This window comes from Colletotrichum lupini, chromosome 10 (assembly GCF_023278565.1).
Source record: "Colletotrichum lupini chromosome 10, complete sequence".
NCBI classification, from domain to species: Eukaryota; Fungi; Ascomycota; class Sordariomycetes; order Glomerellales; family Glomerellaceae; genus Colletotrichum; species Colletotrichum lupini.
In genome coordinates, this window is record NC_064673.1 from 2719740 (window position 1) to 2741562 (window position 21823).

General features: G+C 52.8%; 8 protein-coding genes across 8 annotated transcripts; 4 read left to right on the plus strand and 4 right to left on the minus strand.

Moving 5' to 3' along the window:
* Nucleotides 1-334: 334 nt before the first annotated feature.
* Nucleotides 335-1513, minus strand: CLUP02_17965 (aldo/keto reductase; the record flags this gene model as incomplete). The annotated part of the gene is made up of 4 exons (XM_049296869.1): nt 335-911; nt 984-1157; nt 1229-1336; nt 1404-1513. 4 exons carry the CDS (start codon nt 1511-1513, stop codon nt 335-337), a joined length of 969 nt encoding a protein of 322 aa, XP_049138093.1.
* A 952-nt stretch (nt 1514-2465) lies between these two features.
* On the plus strand, nt 2466-3326 carry CLUP02_17966 (uncharacterized protein; the record flags this gene model as incomplete). Its single annotated transcript, XM_049296870.1, has 2 exons — nt 2466-2654; nt 2718-3326. 2 exons carry the CDS (start codon nt 2466-2468, stop codon nt 3324-3326), a joined length of 798 nt encoding a protein of 265 aa, XP_049138094.1.
* Nucleotides 3327-3863: 537 nt separating this feature from the next.
* Nucleotides 3864-6702, minus strand: CLUP02_17967 (SNF2 family domain-containing protein; the record flags this gene model as incomplete). Its single annotated transcript, XM_049296871.1, has 4 exons — nt 3864-3975; nt 4031-5730; nt 5787-6100; nt 6195-6702. The coding sequence occupies 4 exons, from the start codon at nt 6700-6702 to the stop codon at nt 3864-3866; spliced, it is 2634 nt and encodes an 877-aa protein (XP_049138095.1).
* A 1121-nt stretch (nt 6703-7823) lies between these two features.
* CLUP02_17968 (methionyl-tRNA synthetase) lies at nt 7824-9047 on the plus strand (the record flags this gene model as incomplete). Its single annotated transcript, XM_049296872.1, has 1 exon — nt 7824-9047. The coding sequence occupies one exon, from the start codon at nt 7824-7826 to the stop codon at nt 9045-9047; it is 1224 nt and encodes a 407-aa protein (XP_049138096.1).
* A 389-nt stretch (nt 9048-9436) lies between these two features.
* CLUP02_17969 (uncharacterized protein) lies at nt 9437-9736 on the plus strand (the record flags this gene model as incomplete). The annotated part of the gene is made up of 1 exon (XM_049296873.1): nt 9437-9736. The coding sequence occupies one exon, from the start codon at nt 9437-9439 to the stop codon at nt 9734-9736; it is 300 nt and encodes a 99-aa protein (XP_049138097.1).
* A 380-nt stretch (nt 9737-10116) lies between these two features.
* Nucleotides 10117-12330, minus strand: CLUP02_17970 (uncharacterized protein; the record flags this gene model as incomplete). The annotated part of the gene is made up of 1 exon (XM_049296874.1): nt 10117-12330. The coding sequence occupies one exon, from the start codon at nt 12328-12330 to the stop codon at nt 10117-10119; it is 2214 nt and encodes a 737-aa protein (XP_049138098.1).
* A 704-nt stretch (nt 12331-13034) lies between these two features.
* On the plus strand, nt 13035-16590 carry CLUP02_17971 (uncharacterized protein; the record flags this gene model as incomplete). Its single annotated transcript, XM_049296875.1, has 10 exons — nt 13035-14146; nt 14203-14399; nt 14462-14542; nt 14613-14692; nt 14765-14814; nt 14870-14977; nt 15028-15361; nt 15430-15949; nt 16012-16163; nt 16222-16590. 10 exons carry the CDS (start codon nt 13035-13037, stop codon nt 16588-16590), a joined length of 3003 nt encoding a protein of 1000 aa, XP_049138099.1.
* A 464-nt stretch (nt 16591-17054) lies between these two features.
* Nucleotides 17055-21726, minus strand: CLUP02_17972 (uncharacterized protein; the record flags this gene model as incomplete). The annotated part of the gene is made up of 25 exons (XM_049296876.1): nt 17055-17157; nt 17212-17251; nt 17324-17338; nt 17385-17620; nt 17743-17862; nt 17965-18117; nt 18238-18245; nt 18318-18423; nt 18535-18580; nt 18652-18887; nt 18952-19224; nt 19329-19482; nt 19545-19617; nt 19701-19749; nt 19780-19989; nt 20056-20193; nt 20233-20395; nt 20458-20638; nt 20717-20825; nt 20891-21036; nt 21106-21130; nt 21300-21360; nt 21462-21493; nt 21541-21617; nt 21679-21726. 25 exons carry the CDS (start codon nt 21724-21726, stop codon nt 17055-17057), a joined length of 2802 nt encoding a protein of 933 aa, XP_049138100.1.
* Between the last annotated feature and the right edge of the window lie 97 nt (nt 21727-21823).

Below are 21823 nucleotides of genomic sequence, written 5' to 3' on the forward strand. Positions count from 1 at the left end.
CACTCCGATCTCCGAACGCAAGCCGGCATCGGCCTTCTTCTCCGAAGGGAACTCACAGAATCTGCATTCGCATATTAGCAGCATTCATGATATGAGAGAGTTTCAACATAACCATTCGGTCATATGCTATATGTTACAATCTAGATATACGAGGCTGCGAGAAAGGTTGCTTTATCTCACTTTTGATCACTGACCTTAACCCTCTTCCCCAGATTTCGGGGCCTCGGACGCTGGGGCCGGGGACCCACGCCGACTCCCGAGACATCCCCGCCCCCATCATCACCTTTCGCTTCCGTCATCACCTCCATCGAAGGCACCGGGGCATCCTCATTCCTCAGAGAGCAGGCGAATCAGAATAGTTGCCAAACGCCGCACCTCGATCACCCTGCACATCCTTAGCATCAACCAAAGCCCTCAGCTCCCTCTCCTCCTCCTTGCCCAACACAACCTTCAAAGCCTCCATATTCTCCTCCAAGTACTGAATCTTCTTCGTCCCCGGGATCGGCACCACATCCTCGCCCTGCGCAAGCAGCCAAGCAAGCGTAAGCTGCCCTGCAGAGCAGCCGTGCTTCTCGCGCCCGACGGCGGCAAACTCCTCCACGAGCTGCGTGTTCTTTTTGAAATTGTCGCCCGTGTACCGCGGCAGCTGGCAGCGGAAGTCGCCCTCCTCAAAGTCGTCCACCGACTTGTAGCGGCCTGTCATGATGCCACGGCCGAGCGGCGAGTAGGCAAAGGTCGTGACGCCGAGTTCGCGGCATGTCTTGAGCAGGTCTGTGCCGGCGGGACCTTCGATCTCGAGGGACCAGGGGTTGTATTCTACCTGCACGGCTGAGATGGGGTGGATGGCGTAGGCGCGGCGGAGGGTGGTTGAAGAGCACTCAGAGATGCCAAAGGCCTTCACCTTGCCCTCGCTTCGCGTAAGTTGTCAGCAATCTGGAGCTGCTGGGACATGACGTTTAGTTACTGTCCAATCTCACACTCACTTCTTCAGCTCAACCATCTCCTCAATCGTCTTCTCGATGGGCGTGGCCCCATCCAGGCGGTGGATGTAATACAAATCAATCCTCTCGATGCCTAATCTCTTCAAGCTGCGCACGCACGCCTCGCGGCAGTACTCAGGCGAGCTATCAATCCTGATGCTAAAGGTCCCGTCGTTCCTGATCTCCCCGCGCAAGCCAAATTTGGTCGCCAGGAGATGTAGGCGCGGCGCTCGGCGTGCAGCGCGAACCACTTGCCAATGAGGTCCTCGTTGTCGCCGTGGGCGTCGGCCGTGTCCCAGTTCGTGGCGCCGAGCTCCCAGACGCGATCGAGGAATGCGAGACGCTCTTCGTCGGATCTGTGGAAGTATTGGAGTTAGTCCGAGATGCCTCTCTTTAACAGCTGGCTGATCAAAGGTCACGAACCCAGGCTTGCCGTAGGCCACGCTGAGGCCCATTAGTCCTACGCCGAGGGCGGTGATCTCAGGGCCGGTCTTGCCAAGGCGGCGAGTGGAGAGGATTGCTGGAGGTGCCATTTTGAGATCCTCGGCGAAGCTATTTTGATGGTAGGATTGTCGAGTTTGCATAGTACTTGATCTGACGAGAGGGTTGAGATTACTTCAGAACAAGACCTCTTCACCGTCGAGAGTGAAGGTCGTCTATATAGTCCATGGCTCTCTCGCGACAAATTGCTCGCTTGAGTACTCGTCCTTGGCGTCGAGGGAATAACCCCCAGATCCGTAGCTGCACGATCCCTGAGATCGTGAGCTAAATTCCGTAGACATGATCTGGTTGCTGGCATCATGCACAGAACTCGATCGCACAACCGCATGTACAAGGACTCCGTCCAGGACTCCGCGTCAAAGGCGGCGACTCGTCCTTAGTCAAGCGCAACCTTCAACTGCCTCGGCATCAAATTAGATTTGAACGTACTGAGACTAGTCAACGAATCAGCGGCTCAAGTAGACCTTGAAGTAGCAAGTTTGGTGATGCGGCCGCTTCGGCCGCTCCGTTCTCATAACTCCGGTGACATCTCCCTCGACCAACTTTCTCGTCAATTGGTTCTGTAGGTTGCCGTTGGTGGGTATCTTCCGACAGAGATTCTCCGAATGAGGCGTTGTTCACGCGCTGCCGAAGTCTGGGTTGCCCTTCAGACTATTGTAAGGCACACAATCATCCTTTGATGGAGGGCAGAAAAGCGGCCACCCCAGAAAACCTGGATCGTGATGCTTTGTTCAGCTGGCGCTGACACCATGGTCGAACACCAAAGAGATTCAAGAATAACTCTATTAGCTAGATGCTTTGTCGAGTGACGCTTCATAAACACGGGTCGATCTGCAATTCGAACGGCACACATCCCTGCAGCTTGCTCTCTCCAACGACCTCGTCACATCTGTACGCAAATACCAGGCTCTGTACCAGATCCAAAACCATCTGGCACATCCAAGCAACCCATAATCTCTCAGCGAGACGTCAGGTAAGATAACCATGACAGCCTCAACAAGCCCCTTCTATCTAGCCATCCGCACAATGTGGCCCCCGACCCTCCTCGCCGCAATCTTCACCCTCTTCATCACCCCCCTCGAAAAGGTCTTCTACCGTGCAGACCTCTCCATCGCATACCACATCTTCGCCGCAGCCTCAATCTACCTCACCCTCATTCTCAACGCCGTCATCGTAATGACGCCCCTCAAGACCAATTTCTAAAACATCAAGAAGAACGAACAGGTCTTCTCGCAGATAGGTATCTTTAACCGCTGGCTCGTCGAGGGCTACCTCCACAGCCTCTTCTTCCTCCCCAATCTCTTCGGCCCTATCATCGTATGCTGGGTACTTTTCGCTGACAATAGATACCTTGACAACCTCGCCCATCTCTACGGCTTCGTGGTGGGCATGCTGCATGCGCCGCTGCTGCTGAGCCTGGCTGTTCATCTCGTCGTCCACTTTGTCTTCCTCATCCTTCGGTGGGTTGTCGCAAAGACGTCGTGGCTCGTATGGACGGTCTCGGATTACATGCCCCAACACCCCTGTGAATCAACCCAGAAATTCCTCCTTGCTCTACACGTTTGGCTCGAAGAGCTCCCCGATGAGACTGCGGCTGCGATCGACCGCAAATTGTTCCGCACTGAGTGGTTCTTCCTTCAGCTGGTCGCCGGCTTCGCTTGTACTAGTTTGGTCTGTATGCTCTACACCATGATCGTTGACACGTTCCGTTCGTGCTTGCAGCGCCTTGTCGTCCATATCACTGCGGAGGTGCTGTTGCATATCGGAGACTTCATTTTCGAAGTGGGTCGTTGGATTGAGGGCCTCGTGGTGAGGCATACTATTTGGGAGGATATGAACTTGTGAGAGTCTGAGTATGCCCGCAGCGTTGTTCACACCATGCAACGTTGTCTTCTTTCGCGCTTCTCGTTTCATTCGTAGCTTCTGGTGTGCACACATTTCGCGAGGCCAGAGATCCCAGAAGAATGAACAAAATACTAGTGTTATTTCAAGCTATCTTAAGCAAATCGTCTGACCTATCCTGGGGTATCAAACGCTAAAAGGACAAGAATGGGGGAACCGGTGGCCACCAAGAGAATAGGCAAATCCGGTCCAGAATACATGATATGTAAGGATGGCCGTCTATTCTAGCAAAGTAATTGATCCGCGGCCTACTTTTGGCCTTGGTAAATAACATCCTCGCCTCTCGCTGTCATCATCCAGCATCATCTGCTGAAGCTTCTTTGAATAATCCTTCACAGGATCATGCTATTCCGCGGCGTTGGGTTCAATCGACATAAGCGTATGGCAGCAATGGACACGCCATGCCAGGTGAGTCTCCGTCTTGACTCTCCATCTTGCCGGTATAAGTTCGAAAGAGGGGATATGGTAGCCTGCACAACATTAAGCGGCCGACTGTCCGGCAATGGTGATGCCGTCGGAGCTAGTCTCGATGACCTTGTAGCCGTCAGCGTTCGCGGTGCCCTCGGCCGCCTTGGAGTACGCCTCGTCGCTTCTACAGAACATGTTAGGAATATTCGAATCTCGATAAAGGCCGCTGATAAACTTACCTGTTGCATAGAACATCAAGGTCCTTGTCACTGAGGACCTCGTGGTCACCGGAGTACTTGAAAATCTGACCATCCTTCAGCAGCAGAGACTTGAGCGTCTCGCCGTCAAGGTCTTCCTTCAGGTCAATCTTCTGGCCCATCGTCTTGAAGGATCCCTTCTTGATGATCAACTTCTCGAGACGACGCTTAGCGTCAGCGCTCATAAGAAGCTCCTCCTCAACGGTGCCCTTGGTGGCGAGACGGTAGACAATGACGGGGCGAGTCTGGCCGATTCGGTGGCAGCGGTCCTGCGCCTGGAGATCCTGCTGCGGGTTCCAGTCACTATCGAAGAGAATCACAGTATCGGCACTCGCTAGGTTGATGCCCTGGCCACCGGCGCGCGTGGAGAGCAGGAAGATCTTGAACTCGGGGTTCTCGTTGAACTCCTTGATCTGGTCGCGGCGACTTTCCTGAGAGACAGATCCGTCCAATCGGCAGGCCTTCCACTTCCGAAGCTCGCAGTAGTCTTGAAGGATATCAAGTTGAGTCTTGAACTGGGAGAAGATCAAGACCTTGTGACCCTTGCTGAACAAGGCAGGAAGCAGACGATCAAGCATCAACATCTTGCCGGATGATGTGACAATGCTCTCGCCAACGGGAGGACTACCCTCGTATCCCCAAGGATCGAAGAAGTTGTGCGGAGAGTTGCACACAAGGCGAAGCTGCATGATGGGGTTTCCAAGCTTCTTGGTTGACATCTCCTTCTTCGCCTGCTCGAGAATGTTGACCTGGTGTTGTTCCTCAGGGGAAAGAGCGGGGGCAGAATCATCGTCATTCTGGTCGGCCTCCTCTGCCTCTCGAGCAAGCTTGGCCTCGAACTCATCATCGGAGAGCTTATCCTCGTCGTCAGGATCGGAATCAACATAGCGTCGACGGCCACGGGTAACCCGGCCTCGTGTAGTGGTCGAAGGTGTCGACTGTCTCGATGACTTGGCACTCTTGGACTGTGGTGTTTCGAGAGTGGGTGCTTCCTTGCGCTTAGTGCCAGCCCGGGAGGATGCCTTCGATGAGGCTTTTGATGTTGCTTTGGTGGCTTCTTGGGGCTTGGAAGATGAGCTTCTAGCCCGGTTCATCATTGCCGAGAACGCATTGGGTTTCTTAGTCTCCGGAGCTGCCTCACCCTTAGTCTTTCGAGGACTGCTTCGGATCGGAATCTCGAGCTTCTTGGCAGAGATTTTCTCCTTCTTGACAGGAGGAGCGATGGCACTGAGACGGTCGATGACCATCTTCTCCAAGAAGGCGCGAGTATCGACATCCTTGTCGTTGATGGCATTGTACATATCGGTTTGCTCTTTTGTCATTGGCGCAAAGAGGACGTATTCTCGCTTCTTGGGAAGATGCGCGGCGACGTCGGCCTTGACGCGACGAAGAAGGAGCGGCTGGAGGATGACGTGAATCTTCTTGATGAGCTCCTGGTTCTCGCGATCGGCAATGAACTCCTGCGCGCCCTCTTCGTCCTGGAGGTCGTCAAAGTCAAACCATGCCTCAAAAGCCTCGTAACTCTTGAAGATCATAGGCAGTAGGAAATGAAGAAGAGCCCAAAGCTCTTTCAGGTTATTCTGCAGGGGTGTTCCTGTGATGAGCATACGAGTAGCTGATGCAAAAGTCTCCAGCTCTTGGAACAGCTTGGACTCGAAATTCTTCATGCGGTGGCCTTCGTCCTAAGGAATGTGAGAAAGCGGGTTTGATGACCAGGGTGTCAGGCAATAATACTTACAATGATGATGAAAGCCCAATTGAACTTGCTCAAAGTAGCCCTTTCTCTTAGGACCATCTCGTAAGATGTGCACACCACAGGGAACTTCTTGGTGGGGTTGCCGTTCTTCATATTTGGCGTCAAGTGTTTCCTCTTGATTTCCGCGCGCTTCTGAGCGTCTCCATGAAAGAGAACGACAGGAAGGGAAGGACACCACTTCTCAAACTCGTCCATCCAGTTCGAAAGGGTACTCAAAGGTGCAACGATGAGATGAGGGCCAAGGTAGTTTTCCTCTCTCAAATTGGCAATCAACGAGATGGTCTGAACCGTCTTGCCTGAACATGGTTAGTATTCGACTCTCTGAAGTATTCTCGTACATGAAAGGAAGAAGAGTGTAAGTTGTGCAAATGATGAGGCAGAAAGACTTACCAAGACCCATCTCATCAGCGAGAATACCAGATAAGCCCTGAAGGCACACTTCCCGCATCCAAGTAAGTCCTTCCAACTGGTAATCTCTCATGGTGCCACCCTTCATGATTTTGGGTTGAGCAGTGAGGGACAGGCTGTGGTCACCCAAGGCTTCGCCCTCCAAGCTTGTGCCAACCCGACCCATTGCTTGAGTCTTTTCCATGAGCATCTTGCTGAACGCCTGAGACTTCTTGAGAAGCTCATCCAGCTCCTTGGCCAACTTGAGCTTCTCCTCTTTAGAGAGCTCATTCTTGCGCTTCCTGCGGTTCTTGAGATTCTGGGACTTTTGTGCTGCTTTGTCTTTCTTGTTGTTGTCTGCTTTGGCCCTTGCCTCTTCCTTCATGATTAGAGCGAACTCAGAATCCATGGGCTCAACACTCTCATCCCGAGGTGGTGAGGAAGGTGCACTGGTGTCAAACCGCTGGTTAGCGGACATGACGGACTCCACGTCCGACGTTGATGAGCTCATATCGATCGCAGCTCAGACCAGATCCGGGAAATAGTAGCAAAATTATGAGGTCGTGATTTTTCTAGAAGTTGATAACTCCTCAGGGGCCTCAATTTCGTCCTCGACTTTGTGAGTGAGTGGGAATACTCCGTCAGTGGTGATGGAATTCGGGAGAGAAAAAAGCGATCCAAATCGATGATGCAAGGGGAGACGCTAAATTTGGCAGTGAAGGTCTGTGCCTCCAAGGCTCAAAAATATTGAAATATTGAGATTGAGGCAGAAAAAGATGCTAGAAAAGGAAGGTGGCGATGTAATGCTATGTAAGTTGAGGTGAGGTTTCCTTCCAGTGTAAAAATAGTAAGGTTCCTGAGATAATTGCGTGAGGGTGTGGTGGCAAGGGGAAAATAGGAAGCAGGAACGAGCGGGCTTCAGCTGCCAAAGGGCGCGCGATCGCGGGGCGACAGGGGAAATGGCAGGGGCGCGACGCGAAGAGAAGGCGCTAGCACGTGATGTCGTGTCGCTTTCAATTAAAGCCCCGGTTCTTCTTTCCTTTTTCTCTCTTTTTCTTTCAGGCAGCCGTCGTCATGAAATCAGTCGGGGATCGGAAGGAGATCGGGGTCCCAGCGATGCAATTTAGACCCTTGTCTTGCATATTTCTCTTTTTGCATAAAATAATGCCACTCGAAGGAAATGAAGGCTGTGTGATGAGTTGCGGTGAGTTCGACTAGGCCCAGATCTCAACGAACAATTATATATTGCAGCCAGGGGAGTGAAATAGAAACAGGCCAAGGCCAAGAGTGTAATGACGGAATGAGATGAGCAGTAATCTCTTGACGGGCAGTTATCTGCATCATTTGAAATACCTTGTATGCAGGTGATCAAACAGTCTCCAGCGAACGCTCACCTTCGCACACCGAACAATCGTCTCGGTCAGCTCTCACCGGCCACCGAGAGCTTCAGCCTGAGGCATTCAATCGAGGTGAACGGCGTGGAGGGGCAATCCTCCCACCACACCGTTGCTGCCACCTACCCCGCAGAGCCACACAGGTAAAAATTCCACCTCAGACTCACACCTGATGCTTTCTTCACTACGCGCTATCCGACCCAGCTCACGCAGCATCTCCCCGTTCCGATTCGCAAGAATGGCCTCCAACACCACCTATACTCCTAACGAGGAGACCGAGATCCAGCAATGGCTCACCACTGCCACTCGTCTCCAACAATCTAAGCCCGACGAGGCCTCCCCTATCCTCGATACCCTCAACTCCCACCTGAGCACTCGCACCACCCTTCTCGGCACCAAGCCCAGCAAGGCCGACACCGCTCTCTACTCCGCCGTCCGTCCCCTCGTCGCCTCCTGGTCTCCCGAGCAGCGCACCGGCGAGAAGGGCTACCCCAATATCGTCCGCCACCTTGACTTCGTCCAGAACTTTCCCGCCTTCGCCGCCGATGTCAAGGCCGACGACAAGGTCAAGGTTGACCTCGACGAGGTCCTTTATGTGAAGCCCCCCGTCGACGCCAAGGCCGAGAAGGAGCGTCTCAAGAAGGAGAAGGCCGCTGCCGCCGCCGCCGGTGGTGCTGCTGCTGGTGACAAGGCCCTGCCCGACCGCACCAAGGAGCCCAAGAAGGATAAGAGCGCTGGCGAGAAGGTCAAGGAGGTTGTCGCCGAGGCCAAGGACAAGGTCAAGGCCGCTGTCGGTGCCGGTGAGGGCCAGCCCAAGAAGGAGAAGAAGGCCAAGGCTCCCAAGCCCCAGAAGGCTGCTCCTGCTGCCGCCCCTCTCTCCCCTGCCCTCATCGACCTCCGTGTCGGCCACATCCTCAAGGCCATCAAGCACCCCGAGGCCGACTCCCTCTACGTCTCCACCATTGCCGTCGGCGACGAGCCCAACGATGACACCACCGAGTACGAGGGCCAGGTTTGCCGCACCGTCTGCTCTGGCCTCAACGGCCTCGTGCCCCTCGAGTCTATGCAAGGCCGCAAGGTCGTCGTCGTCTGCAACCTGAAGCCCGTCAAGATGCGCGGCATCAAGTCGTGCGCTATGGTTCTGGCCGCTTCTCCCAAGCTTAAGGAAGGCGAGGTCGACGATCACAAGGGACCTGTCGAGCTCGTCACTCCCCCCGCTGATGCCAAGGCAGGTGAGCGTATCAACTTTGAGGGCTGGGAAGGTGAACCCGAGGGTGTCCTGAACCCCAAGAAGAAGATCTGGGAGACCTTCCAGCCCGGCTTCACCACCACCGACGACTTGGCCGTTGCCTTTGATGCTGGTGTTGTTGAAGCGCTTGGAAAGCAGGGTCTTGGCAAGCTCAAGACCAAGTCTGGCGGTCTTTGCACTGTTCCCAGCTTGAAGGATGCCGTTGTGCGGTAAAAATTCTTTCATTGTTGTTCAAGTCATGATAAACAAAAGTCTTCGCAGCCATGTTCTGCTGAATCATCTAAAATAGAACAAGATTCCATGATGCACCTATGTTGTTCTCCCAGCATCTATGCAGCCTGCCTGCCCACGCCTTTTGCCATGTGACGCTGCCTAAATACTATGATCCCGGCCCTTCCCTTCCAGTAGAATGTGCCGGCTGACTACATAAAGAACTGAGGTGTTCGTCACAGGCTACATCATGAGACCTCTCTTTTTTCTGGCTCCTTCCCGCTCCTGCCTTGACGTTCTTGGTCGCATCTCAACTCTTCCCCTCTTCGCACTCAACATTCGACTTTCACCGGGATATAATTCAGCCTCCATAACCACACCCAGAATAGACTATGCCTCCCACTTATTCACACAATGAAGCTACCCTGAGAGGCGTCCTCCTCACCCTCATACTCGCCAACCTCGTCTGGATCGCAAGCATGCTCGGCTCCATCTACGAGGAAGACATGGAGTGGGATCCCTACACCGGCCTTCCCATGTCCAACGACAACGGCGATGCCCAAGGTCGGACGGGGACATCTGTTGCCACACGAGCTCGCCCGAAACCTACACTTGATAATTTCCTCGTCTCTGCAAGGATCGGCACGCCTCGCCTTATCAAATTTGCCGTCCGCGCCTTCTTTGGCTCTTGAGCTACGAGTGTACGGGGATATCATTAAGAGACCGGCGGAATGGGACAGCGAACTCAGAAGCATGGTGCCCAACGAGGATAAGGGCAGAGTCATCAGCGAGACAATCCCAGGCCGAACATTTTCGAAGAATGGAAAGTGCGGCTCCAGGGGGCATTGGGTGGTTCTTTCCACGAGCATGAGATACCCAAGGAAGCAACTCATAAATCAGCGTCACAAAATCAAGAACTCAACTGCCTTGTCGCATAATCCTTAATACCCATTATCATGAACATGTGCTTTGTACATTGCAATAACTTTTGTATGACCTCTATTTTAGGGTATGACCACAAACACGCCTGGAATCAAACACCAATGCGCGAGAACAAAGAAATGACCCGCAATCATCTCTTGCCAGCCTTGCTCGCCGCCTTCTTCTTCACCGACGCAACAAGCCGGCTCAACTCCTCCTCATCGTCACCGCCGCCAACCTTCTTGGCCTTCTTCGCCTTCTTGCCCTCCCTCTCCACAGGCACATCCTCCACGTCCCCGCCAGCCTTTCTCTTCTTGCGACCCTCCTCCAACAACTTCTGCATCGCCTCCGTGCCCTTGAACTTGGGGTTGCTGGGATCAATAGCGAACTCGTGGCTATCAAAGACGGCCTTGAAACGATCGTCGCCGACATCCATCTTGAAGTCCTCCTGCAGACCGAGCTTCTCGCCGTCGGCAGCCGCCTTCTTGGCCAACCGCTTCGCGGCCTTGCCCTTCTTCTTCTTGGCCTTCTCCGCCTTCATAATCTCATTCATGTCAAAGTGATCCAGGTGCTCCGCCCCATCCACGTTGTCGTCCGCCATCAGGAGCTCCAGCTGCTTCTTGTGCTCCGCCTTCTCCTTCTCCTCGGCCTCGCGCGCCGCGCGCTTCGCGAGACGCTCCTCCTTGCGGACGGAAGTCTTGGTCTTGACCGGCTCGTCGGTCGTGAAGAAGGGGTCGTCGAAGCCGAGGTCCTCCGCGCTGTCGTCCGCGACCTCGACCTCCTCGGCCTCCTCGGCGACGGGGGCGCCGGTCTTGCCCTCGCGTCTGGCGCGGGCGGCAATACGCTTGGCCTCCTTGCGCTCGCGTTCCTTACGCTGGTACTTCTCGATCGTCGTCTCCTCCTCCTCGGGCTTCTTGTTCTTCTTGCTCTCCGTCAGAGCGGGCGTGAATGTAATCTCCATCTCACCGACGGGGGCGTTCTTGGATGACTTCTTCTCCTCCTCGGCGCCGAGGCCAAGAGCCTCTCGCATCTTCTGACGGGCGAGCTCCTTCTTGGAAAGCTTGGGCTTCTCGGCCGCTTCCTCCTCATCCTCGGCCTCTTCCTCATCGTCGAATCCCGCAAACTCCTCGCCGGAGTCTTCGCTGTCGCTGGCCAGGTAGGCCTTCAGGTCGTTCTCCTCAATCTGCGAACGACTTCCGGTGAAGGCGCGGTTGATGGAAGCCTTGCGGGCGGCGTCGTCGGGGTTGACGTCCCAGGTGAGCTTGACCTTGGAGTGCTGCAAAGCGTCCGTAGTGAATTCGACAGGCTTGTATCCTTCCGGCAACTTGTCGCACTCGTCTCTAGGCTCGTCGTCGAATGTAGTATCGTCCGGTACGAATCGCAGGTCGAGGAAGTTTGATGAAGACGCGTATTCTGTGCCGTCGGTCGCCTCGTAGAGCTTCTGCGCTGTCGCCTTGTCAGAGACGGTCATGACAGCGTAGAAGTACCGCAGCCGATCCAGCTGGTACTTGCGCAGCGCGTCGTGGTCGAAATCGTCGGCGTCACCCTCCTCCAACAGCTCCTTCTTGATTGCCTCGTCTTCTTCCTCGCTGTCCTCGCTCTCCTCTTCAGAGTCATCCTTCTTGAAAATGTCCTTAGGGGGTCCTTCCAGCTCCTCGCGCTGCATGCGCTCCTTGCCGAATTCGCTAGGATAGACCGCAACCTTTTCAATGCGCCCGCCAGTTGAAGGTAGGAAGCTGTGGAAAAGAGCAAACAGATCGGCCGACTTGATGTTGTCCCAGTCCAGGTTGACGATCGCTATCCGGTTCGTGACTTCGCCCTCCTCGACCTGAGCCTCTTCGTCGCGCAGGCGCGACACGGAAGCCTTGGGGTCAGCGACAGCCGTTTCTTCCTCGTCAGACTCGTCATCTTCAGATTCCGACTCTGACTCGGACTCGGAGAAGCCGCCACCGCGAGCAGGGTCGTACTTGGCATCCGCCTTTGCCAGCTCGCGCTGGACAACATCGTCGGCTTCGACCTCGATGTCCTCGGCCTCGTCTGAGTCTTCTTCGTCGTCCTCTGCCTCGTATAGGTTCTTCAGCGCCTTCTTCTTGTTGTCGGACTTGACTTTGCGGCCGTATCGGTCAACTTTTGGGCCGGATGTGAAGGATTCGTCCTTTAGTGCATGCGCGAAACGCTTGTCGATCTTGGTCTTGGTGTGCTTCTTCGAGGGCATTCGGAACCGAGGATCGGTCTCGAAATTTGAGAAACGAGAGTCGGCAACCTTGCCATTTTTGCCAGATTTTGAAGACATGGCGGCGGTGTTGAATTGGCAGTGGTGAAAAAGGCCTAAATTTGCTGTCGCAAGTGCTTGGAGAAATGCCATCCGGGCGTGGGGTCGATGAAAATTTAGTGGGGCTTATATTCTGCCACTAGGGCGGTGAGACTCCCTCGGTGAGACTCACCCAGCCGTTCTTTCTCACCGGGACACCGAGGTAAGCCGCTCACCATCTTGAGGTTATTCCCAAATTTGGAAATAGTGGGGTTTGGCTTTCCATGGTATTGGTTCTTTCCCCAGGAAAGAGAATCACTTCAAATGAGCGACCTCCTTCCATCAATCAGTTCTGAGCTCTTTCCTAATGCCAGGCTGATCTGTTGCCGCCCTCCCAATCCTCCCAAGTCTATATAATGTAATTACTCCTCTTCACCCACCCAACTTTGCCTCTCACTTCCCTGCTTCACACCAGCTCACCGGTCTCACATCCCGCGCGATTCAGAGGTCAATAAAATTATTTCATGGCTTGCCTTACTTGCCCTCATCTATAATTCTAACTACACTCACTTTGCTTGAGGCTTCCAAGTTTTTGAGTTCGAACAACTCTTACTCGACCCAACTGCAACCACGCGTCACGAAGCTTCATATCCAATCTCTCTTTCCTTGAGCTCAACGAAAGAAATTTGATTACTTGGTCTTTTCTTCTTTTTCACTTCAGCGACACTCTCGCATTCATTGGTCAATGACCTAGTCTGGCCACACGGTTGAACGAGACTCTTCATTCGGGGGTCTCATAACATACTGCATAAGCCATCATGGATCCTTCGGAAGAGAATTACTGGGACATTGCAGAATCAGACAGAGAAGCATCGCAGTCATCGCACACTACACTGGGCCGTGATGTCGATTTCACAGCCTCTGGTCAGCACAACGGGGATCTATTCGTGAAACAAGAGGGATATGCGGACAGATTCGTCCTCGATGCACCAGATTCAGATAGCGAATCAGACTGTCAGTCGCTTAGTTATGGCGAGTACTCCGATGATGGCTCTGAGTCGGAGATAAGAGAACCGGATCATCAGGTCACGCTGGAGCCGACTGCGAACTCCAAATCCCAGCCGAGGAAGAGGGCCCCAAGACGAAAGAATGCCAGGGATTACGTCAATGGGGTGATGAACGAGAATATGCTGAGAAGCCTGAAAAAAGAGATACGAAAGGAACTCGCCAAGAAGAGGCCGATCAGTCATGAAGCTTTAGACATCGTGCCTCCCAAGGCCAAGAGGCAAAGACGGACACGAAAGATCAGCGCAAACACAGATCAGTCAACTGACAACAAATCCGCCCCTCAAGCATCGCCAGATAATGCCGAGGGCGCTTTCATTCAGATCCCTCTCAGTGAAATGAAGAAAGTCACAAACGCACAGAGACAGAAGGAGATCATCCAGAAGAAGTCTACCGGCAGCAACAATAGACGAAGCGGGACTCAGGCGTCAGACCTCTATGAGGGCATCAAGATATTCGGACATGGCAAGGTCGAGAGCCTCCTAGTTGGCGAAGAAAGGAAATATGGCCTTAAAGGCATGGCGGAGACCACAAAGCTTCTTGAGCCCCAAATCGGCCCTATCGCGTGGATGGTCAAACGCGAAAACGGTCTCGCGCCACCTTATGGCGGTGTCCTGGCCGACGACATGGGAATGGGGAAGACCGTGGTGTGCCTGGCCGGAATCGTGGGAAATCCTCCCCCTGAAATCCCCTCGGACGGCTTCTCTGGAGCGACGCTAGTCATTCTGCCTGGAGAAACCACTGTCAGACAATGGCAGCAAGAACTATCCAAACATGTGGAATGCATTAGTCCCAAAGAGGCTTACTATTACAAACGTCGCAATCACGCAACCTCTGGTGGCGATATTTCGCGTTACAAGATCGTGTAAGTCGCTATTTCCCTACGCTATTAACGTCCTGCTAAAGCTTCTTCACTACTAGTTTCACAACTTACATGGAGGTGTTGCAAAGCCTTCCTGCTGCTGCGACCATGACAAAGCTTGAGGAAGACCGCGGAGCTGGTGAAGATTTCGATTATGACACGGCTTTCAGAGCTGTAGCTGGCGAAATTTTCTCAGTAATGTGGTACAGAGTCGTGCTTGACGAAGCCCATCAAATCAAAAACATAGACACGAAAAGTAAGTCTCACCTCCTACGAATTACAGATATCCGATATTCATATTTATGATGTAACACATAGCCTTTCAAGCTTGCAACCATCTAACGAGGAAGTACATATGGCTTCTCAGCGCTACGCCTTTGATCAACAAAGGAGGAGACGGTATGACTTCATAGCAGTTCCAGACATGCTCTGAAATAGCCATAGATGATCCGGCTGACAATTGGTGCAGAGATGTTTGCCTATGTCAAGACACTCCGAGTTGAGGGTATGGACACACGTGAAGATTTTCGAGAGAAATATCTGGGAGAGGTGAGTAATCGCAACGTCTGTAATGACCAATCGCGCAATCCTCAACTACTAATGCTTGGTGCTATCTCATAGGATAACTCGACTGCACTTGACGCCCTGATCAATATTTGCACGTACAGACGGTGAGTAATGCGATACATCTCATGCGACATGAATGCCAGGTTGACATATTTATAGTACCAAACAAGACGAATTTCTTGGCGAAAAGATTCTCAAGAACTTGATGCCCTTCACATCTGAAGTTAGATGGGTAAAGTTGTCTGATCAAGAGAGGCTGGCCTACGAGTGAGTTGTGATCATAAGTCTCAGTTTATCACATCTAATACATTAAGCAGCCTTATGACGCAGGCGTACGACAAGGCCAAGGCTGAGGCCGAGACCGAGACCATCAACGCACTGAACACTCGTCAGATGCAGATTATTTCCCACCCCTATGGCATCGAAAAGGCCTTCAGAAATGACCTAGAGCCTGACCTATTGAAATCCATCTTTGATGGTTTCAGTGCACAACCCATCAATGACGGCCCGACAAAAGGTGGCTTTACAACTGGAGAACATCTCTCCTTGCCAAAGCTTCTGCGCTATGCACACAATGAGGCCTCAATGAGCTCCTGGAAATGCGGCATCTGTGGGACAGACAGCATTGAAGAGCCACAAATCATCAACACAGTGAGTGCTAGCATTACTGTTGGCTCCCGACATGCCAAATCGGATTCACTGACAAATTTTCTTTCCAGTGCAGTCACGTATTCTGCCGTAATTGCCTTCTGAGCACTTGGCAATTCAAATCGCAAGAGGGCACTTGTCAAGAGAAGGATTGCCAAGTCGCATACGAGAAGGAGACCGATGTCACGAGATTCTTGACGCTCAAGAGCATGGAAGCAGAATGTGACAGACGGGACGAGACCGAGGCCGCGACTCATGCTTCAGTGCCAAGTCAGACTCCGTGTTCTGGAAGAGGATCGAAGAAGAAGAGGGGAGCCAAGTCTTCACGGGCCTCGAAGGACAAGCAAGCAAAGGCATTCAGCAACAAGAAGTACGGGGCTGATTACCACGGCGTGCTCCCGGCACTTGATGTTGACGACTATGCCTTCATCAAACAAGGCATGCGAGAGAACGGCGGCATTGTGCCCCTGGGCGCGAAGCTCGAGGCGGCCAAGGAGCTGATCATGCAGTACCAGGACGAGCGAATCCGGGTCTGGGATGAGACTGACAAGACGCGGAAGAGATACGATAGTCGAAGCCCAAAGACTATAGGTAAGCTACCCCCAAGTAAACCCTCTCCAATTACAAGTTTCTGCAAGCTAACATATTGGCAGTCTTCCACGAGTTTACCAAGACGGCCGTGATTTTGGGTATTACACTGAACGCTCTCGGTATCCCGTTCCTATATCTCAACGGAAAGGTGACTCCGACGCAGAAGAACAAAGCCATTGATACCTTTCGTGACAACAAAGACATCAAAGTCTTGGTAAGGCATCTAGAGCTCTCAAAATCAAAAGTGATACTAACATGATTACTGTTTTCAGATTTCATCCGTCAAGACCGGCGGTCAAGGACTCAACCTTACTTGTGCGAGCAAAATCATCCGCGTAGACGCCTGGTGGAATGCGTCAGTCGAACAGCAAGCCGACGGCCGGGTCCACCGCATCGGCCAAACGCAAGTCGCCTCGTCGATCGTCATCAAAGCCGAGAACACCATTGATAACCGCATTGTTGATATGCAGGAAGAGAAGTCGGAGGAAATCGCTCGCATCCTTCAGGATGACGCCCACACCACCGAACTCTGTAGCGATTGGGAGCTGATGAAGTCGACGGCACCGGTGAGATACAAAGAACTCGTCCAGATGGTGCTTGCGGACATCAGGCGGGAAGATAACGAAGCAGAGATGCTCTGATCCGAGATTGCGTCTCGGACACTCGCAATGAAGGGGGTCACTACAAGGGCAGGTTACATTTTTGGTTGGCCGGCATGTGCGGCTGAAGGCAGCTGGTGCTTTCATGCTTCGCTATGAGCAGGTGAGCTCATATTTCATTTGCATTCTGCGGTTTGACTTTCTGCCTTTCATGACACTAATTCCCAATATCTTTACACACTTCACGGAGCCATTCCCATAGACACAGCATCACATACATTGGTCTCTTTGTACAAAAAACCTCTTCATACTTGGAGAGAGTCATGTGAATATTGAGATCCAAGTTCGCAAATAAGGCTGATTACTTACACAACTATGCCGGGCCCAATCTGTTCCGCGGGAAAAAGAAAATCAAGGCTCGGCATCTTGGTAGCTATCGTGCAACACTTACAAAGATAGTTTCCCTGTTCGGACTCGACTCAGTCGGACGTGCCCTCCGGCCTCGGTTAATTCGGGTAACGGAAGAAGCTGTGAAAAGGGGTGACATCACGAACGACAGGTCTGTGACTCATTCCGTCCTCGAAGGTAGTCTTGGACACAGGGGTTTCCCTGTTCTGTCGATGTCTCCATTCATAGGGCTGGGTTGGCCCAAGCCCGGTCTACGGAAGCCGTTCGCAAAAGGCGTTGTCCTCAGAGGACCATCCTGAACTCATTAGATTTCTCCGTGGGGGGCATTAAAAACGACAAAAAAAAAAAAGGTAAACGAGGCAGTGACCGGTCATCTGATGATCTCCATGGTCATGAGTGTGGCCATGGCGTTGCCATAGCTCCCCCACAATGAGCCCAGTTATAAGATGATTTGAGTGCTGGGTTCTTTGTGAAACGGTAGATGTCCCGGGTAGTATTGGATGCATAGTTTCGACTCGGCAAATCGGGGCGGCGAGTTGAAGTTCGTCTGAAAAAACGCGGGTAACGATAGGCGCGCGACTGGTCATTGTACGTAACTGGACCCATGCCAAGAACAAACAACGTTCGCGCCAAATACTCTTTGACGGCAGAGAGACATCTCGTCCTACGAGTGTTGTATCAACATTGCCCTTTGAGGAATGTCTAACGAAGCTTCCAAGATCAGATTTCTGCCTCCTTCAAAGCAGCGAGAACGCAAAACTTCTTTCTGCTCGTAGATGACGGCACGGTACGAGGTCAAGTTGCGGCAAGGAGAGCATCGGCGATCGCCTACATACGAAGTAAGCAATACCCGAGTCTGCAAGACCGTAGAGGTTGATTGAAACACCCGTGTGAAGATGTTTCTTGCTGGCAAGAGTTTGTGCTAGTTGAGTCTGCCTACATAGCTTCTATAGGCTGCGTGGAAGGTATTTGGTGAGGTTGGCAAGTAAAGCATTAAAATGCCAAGACCAGGATGCGTGCTGTTTGAGCAGAGGTGGCGCATGATCTTGGGCATTAGCCAGACTGTATTCATTGATCTTCAAGTTTGGTCGCACGTATCCGAGCCTCGATTTTGAACTCGGAAAGTTGAATCGCCTCGGGACTACGGGATAACCTAGGTTGCTCAACTCAAGTGTGCTCAGGTGTTGTAGGAGGTCCTGCCAGAACCCTCCGAGGTATGAATAGGGCCGTCATCTGAAAGTTTAGATGGTTGCGAGAGGGTAACGGTTTTCTCAAACGAACTCAGAGGGCTTGCAGGTTGCAACAGGTCAAAGACCCGACATGCTTACCGGCTTTGCCCTCTAAGTGGCTGAACGGCGAACGCGGACTAGACCTTCCAAGCTACCCCGAAATGGAGCTGCCCATAATGTCCGTTCGCAAACGTATTCGCCGTGCAGAATATCGGTTTCGGTCTTTCGTAACGCTAGCCTTGGAGGGGCGTCGAGCACAGCCAAGGAAGACGGAAATAGAGGAAGAGTAATTATCCGCGTATGTGAAGGACGTGATGACAACATTGAATTCGGACGAATGGTCCCCCACAGAACCGATAGGAGCGCCAGGACAAAGTAGTCAGGCGCCACGTCAACTAAGATGCTCTGGGTCAGGACTGGGATAGTTGTAGGATATTTACAGTTTCCCCAACCTCCGCAGGATTACAAGACCTCGGGGTCGAAAGGTAGCCGAGATGGATACTTAGGAAGCGCATGAATGACGAATAGTGTCCTGCTGGGTAGTAAGTTGGTTGAGGAGAGCCCAAATATGTGCGCCTGACTGCTTGGAGCGGGTTGTGTGTTGGTTGACTGGCAGGGACAGCCCAACCTGGCTCACCGACAACAATGGTCCAAGTCCCGGAATGAAGGTTAAGCTTTCCATCGCCGACCAGGATGGCACGGCTCGAGTGGGAATAATCGATGCAATCAGCCAATCATGGGAATGTTGCGCAAGCAAGATCTGGACGATGCTCGGCAGATGGCGATTTCAGCGTTAGACAAGGGTCGGCGGGCAACCAAATTACCCCGTTTGAGCAAGGACTGCGGGAAGAATGAGCCCGGTTCAGGTGCTTGCGTGGTGGTAAACGCCTGAATGTGGCACCAGCTGAATCGGGATTGGGAATACCTAGGCTCAGGGTCAGGGCGACGGTCTGCCACGACGCTGCGTGGAGGCGGAGAGCGGCACATAAGAGGTGTCTGTTCCTTTTCCGACACGTATTGCGCAATTGACAATTGACACCTGAAGGACAGACATCAAAGGCTTTGCTTTTCGTCCAAAGGATTTCAAAAGTCGGACCTGGAGCCAAAAGAGGGTAAATTTGTCTTCGTATTCCAGGCACATACTGCAGGCTACCGCAGGCGACCGCAGGCGGTTTGAAAGGGCAAAGGCTAACAGACGGGGTCAGAGCTTTTTTGGATTGTTGGTCCACAGGATGACCGACGCGAGCGAGAGTGGTCTGCATTTCTTCGGTGATGGTGTGCGGGTGACGAAAGCATACTGAGTAGCGTTGCATGTAATGACCCTACTGAGGCACGATATCCAAATGGCGCTGAACATACCCGTCTCATGGTGCGGTTTCCGTAGATTCAATCTCGATAGCAGCAAGCCATCATGGGACTGTAGAGCCTGTTCCTATTGTGTCAGGACGCACACTGCAAAATGCGAGAAAGTAGGTACCTAGCGAGGTAGGGAGATTGTGTCGGCGTGAAGAGAACCAAGATAACCCCAAGGGCGCCGAGACCTGTCTCGCGCTTGTGTTCTCGGCTCAACAGACTGTCTGCATCTGCAACTCACAAGAGATTGCGAACTGGGCTGGAAGGACTAACCAGCCCACATTTGATCCAATGGGCGACGGAAATGGGGGCCATGTCTCTGTCGCTGTCGGCTACAAAGTTTGGAGAGGGAGGAATGTGGTGCAGGTTGTCCCATCGAAAAAGAAAAATACGGACGTAGACCTGTTCCCAAAACACAAGAACCCAGAAGGGGGAACACAGGGCATGGTGCCTAGCGTCTCGGATCGGTAGCCATACCAACGACGAGGATGGGGTGGACGGGTAGTTGATACCCTACCCAGCTTGCCAGGATGTCATGTATGGATATGTGCACTTTGGATTGACGCTTCGGATAACGTACAGTAGATACGTTTCGCTTGAGCTAGGTACGCCGGCCAAGTTGCCGTCAGAGATGAAGATGGCCGTCGGCGCCGTCCTTGGTCAGTTGTTGCTGCTGCCAGCGAGGCGCGGAAACGGCGGTGTTTCACCGCTCTTGGAGATCGTGAAGTGCTTCAAGATGACTCGGGTCAGCGAGATCAGATGCCTCGAAGGAATCATGGATAGGCCGCCGATAGTCCAAAAAAATCGGGGCCGATTAGTTGTCTGCAAGGTGGTAAGGAAGAGGGAGACAACAGTCCCTTGGATGAAGTTCGGAGTCGGTGAGTAGGAGCTGAGGAGCGTACGAAGTACCTTGGCTTACTCATGGGGTGTCTCGAGGTACGTAGCCAAGGTACCCCCGTCATTCCAGCAAGCGAACAGCATCCGTCATTGTTCCTCACCTCGTTGGACAGACCAGACAGGGGGTCGATCTCTTCCCGTGGCTCGTGCTCCACATGGGGCATCGGATGCGACGCTCGGGCCAGCCACTGCAAGGCAAGTACCTAACATGACAAGGACAGGGCAAGAGCATGAGCCGGACAGGAAGATGAAATAAGGCTCTGCTTCTTATTCTTGTTCACCATATTACTGTGTCCCTGGGCCTTGAAAGGTACGCTCAGTACATGATATGATGTAACAATGAATGCAGCGAAGAGAGCAGTAATAGCGGTAGTAATGGTGGTTAAGACGCTCGCTCAAGTTTAAAATGCCGGGTGATGGCGGCAGATCATGGCAGGGAAGGAGGGCATGAGAACCCCAAGAACGGTAGGCAAGTGCGTCCAATGCAAGCGGCTGCCCCGTGCAACAAGCAAGGAGCAACTGCAGGCACATCTCGTCTCCTCGGAGCTGGGTCTTTCTTCATCATCTTCAGGTGAAGCACTTCAGCGCCCAGGATGGAAGTCTGACAAGCCGATCATCAATACGATCCCGAGATGCTACTGATGGGCGGAAGACTGAGCGCTATGCGAACCAGCCTACCAGGTGTATGAGGAAGTCTGGTTGGTGTTCAAAGCGTTGAGGGCCGGCTCTGGTGTACCTGAAGTTAGGTACCTTACCTCAAGAGATATTGCCCATTCTCTTCTAACCTAATTGTGCCCATTCGTACCTGCCTCATATCTATTCGTTCCTTCTGTAAGGTATAGGTGCGCTGTACGAAGTACGTACTGGTTGTTTAGTGGTGCCTCTTGGACAGATGGAAAAAGGAAAGGGAAGCGCATCTCGTGCCCTGTGCACCGTGACCTGCACCTGCAGCTCTACGAACAACCACCATGGAAGGCAAGAACCTACCTTAGGCTACCTTACCTCATGTCTCTCCTTCCTGCTCACGTTGCTCCAACCTCAGCTCCTGCCCGTCGTCCCTACCTAGGTAGGTAGTCAGCTCAGCTCTATCCGTACAAAAAGGTACATTGGCTGCGCCAGCTCCTGCCTCATTTCTGGGGTTGCTTGGTTCTTGCCGATCATGAGCTGTTCCCGACCGTGCTCCTTGCCTCGGCCATGTGCCCGTCGTGCCTTCCAATTATCCCACTTTATTATCCCGTGCCACTTGCGCATTCTCTTCATCTGTGACACCGCATCGCACCCTCCAATCCATCTCACCAACTCACGTTGCGTCGAGACGGGATCTTATTTTCCCATTACAATGCAACTGCGCATCTTCACGATCCGTCATGAGCACTCATTTGTTGCCG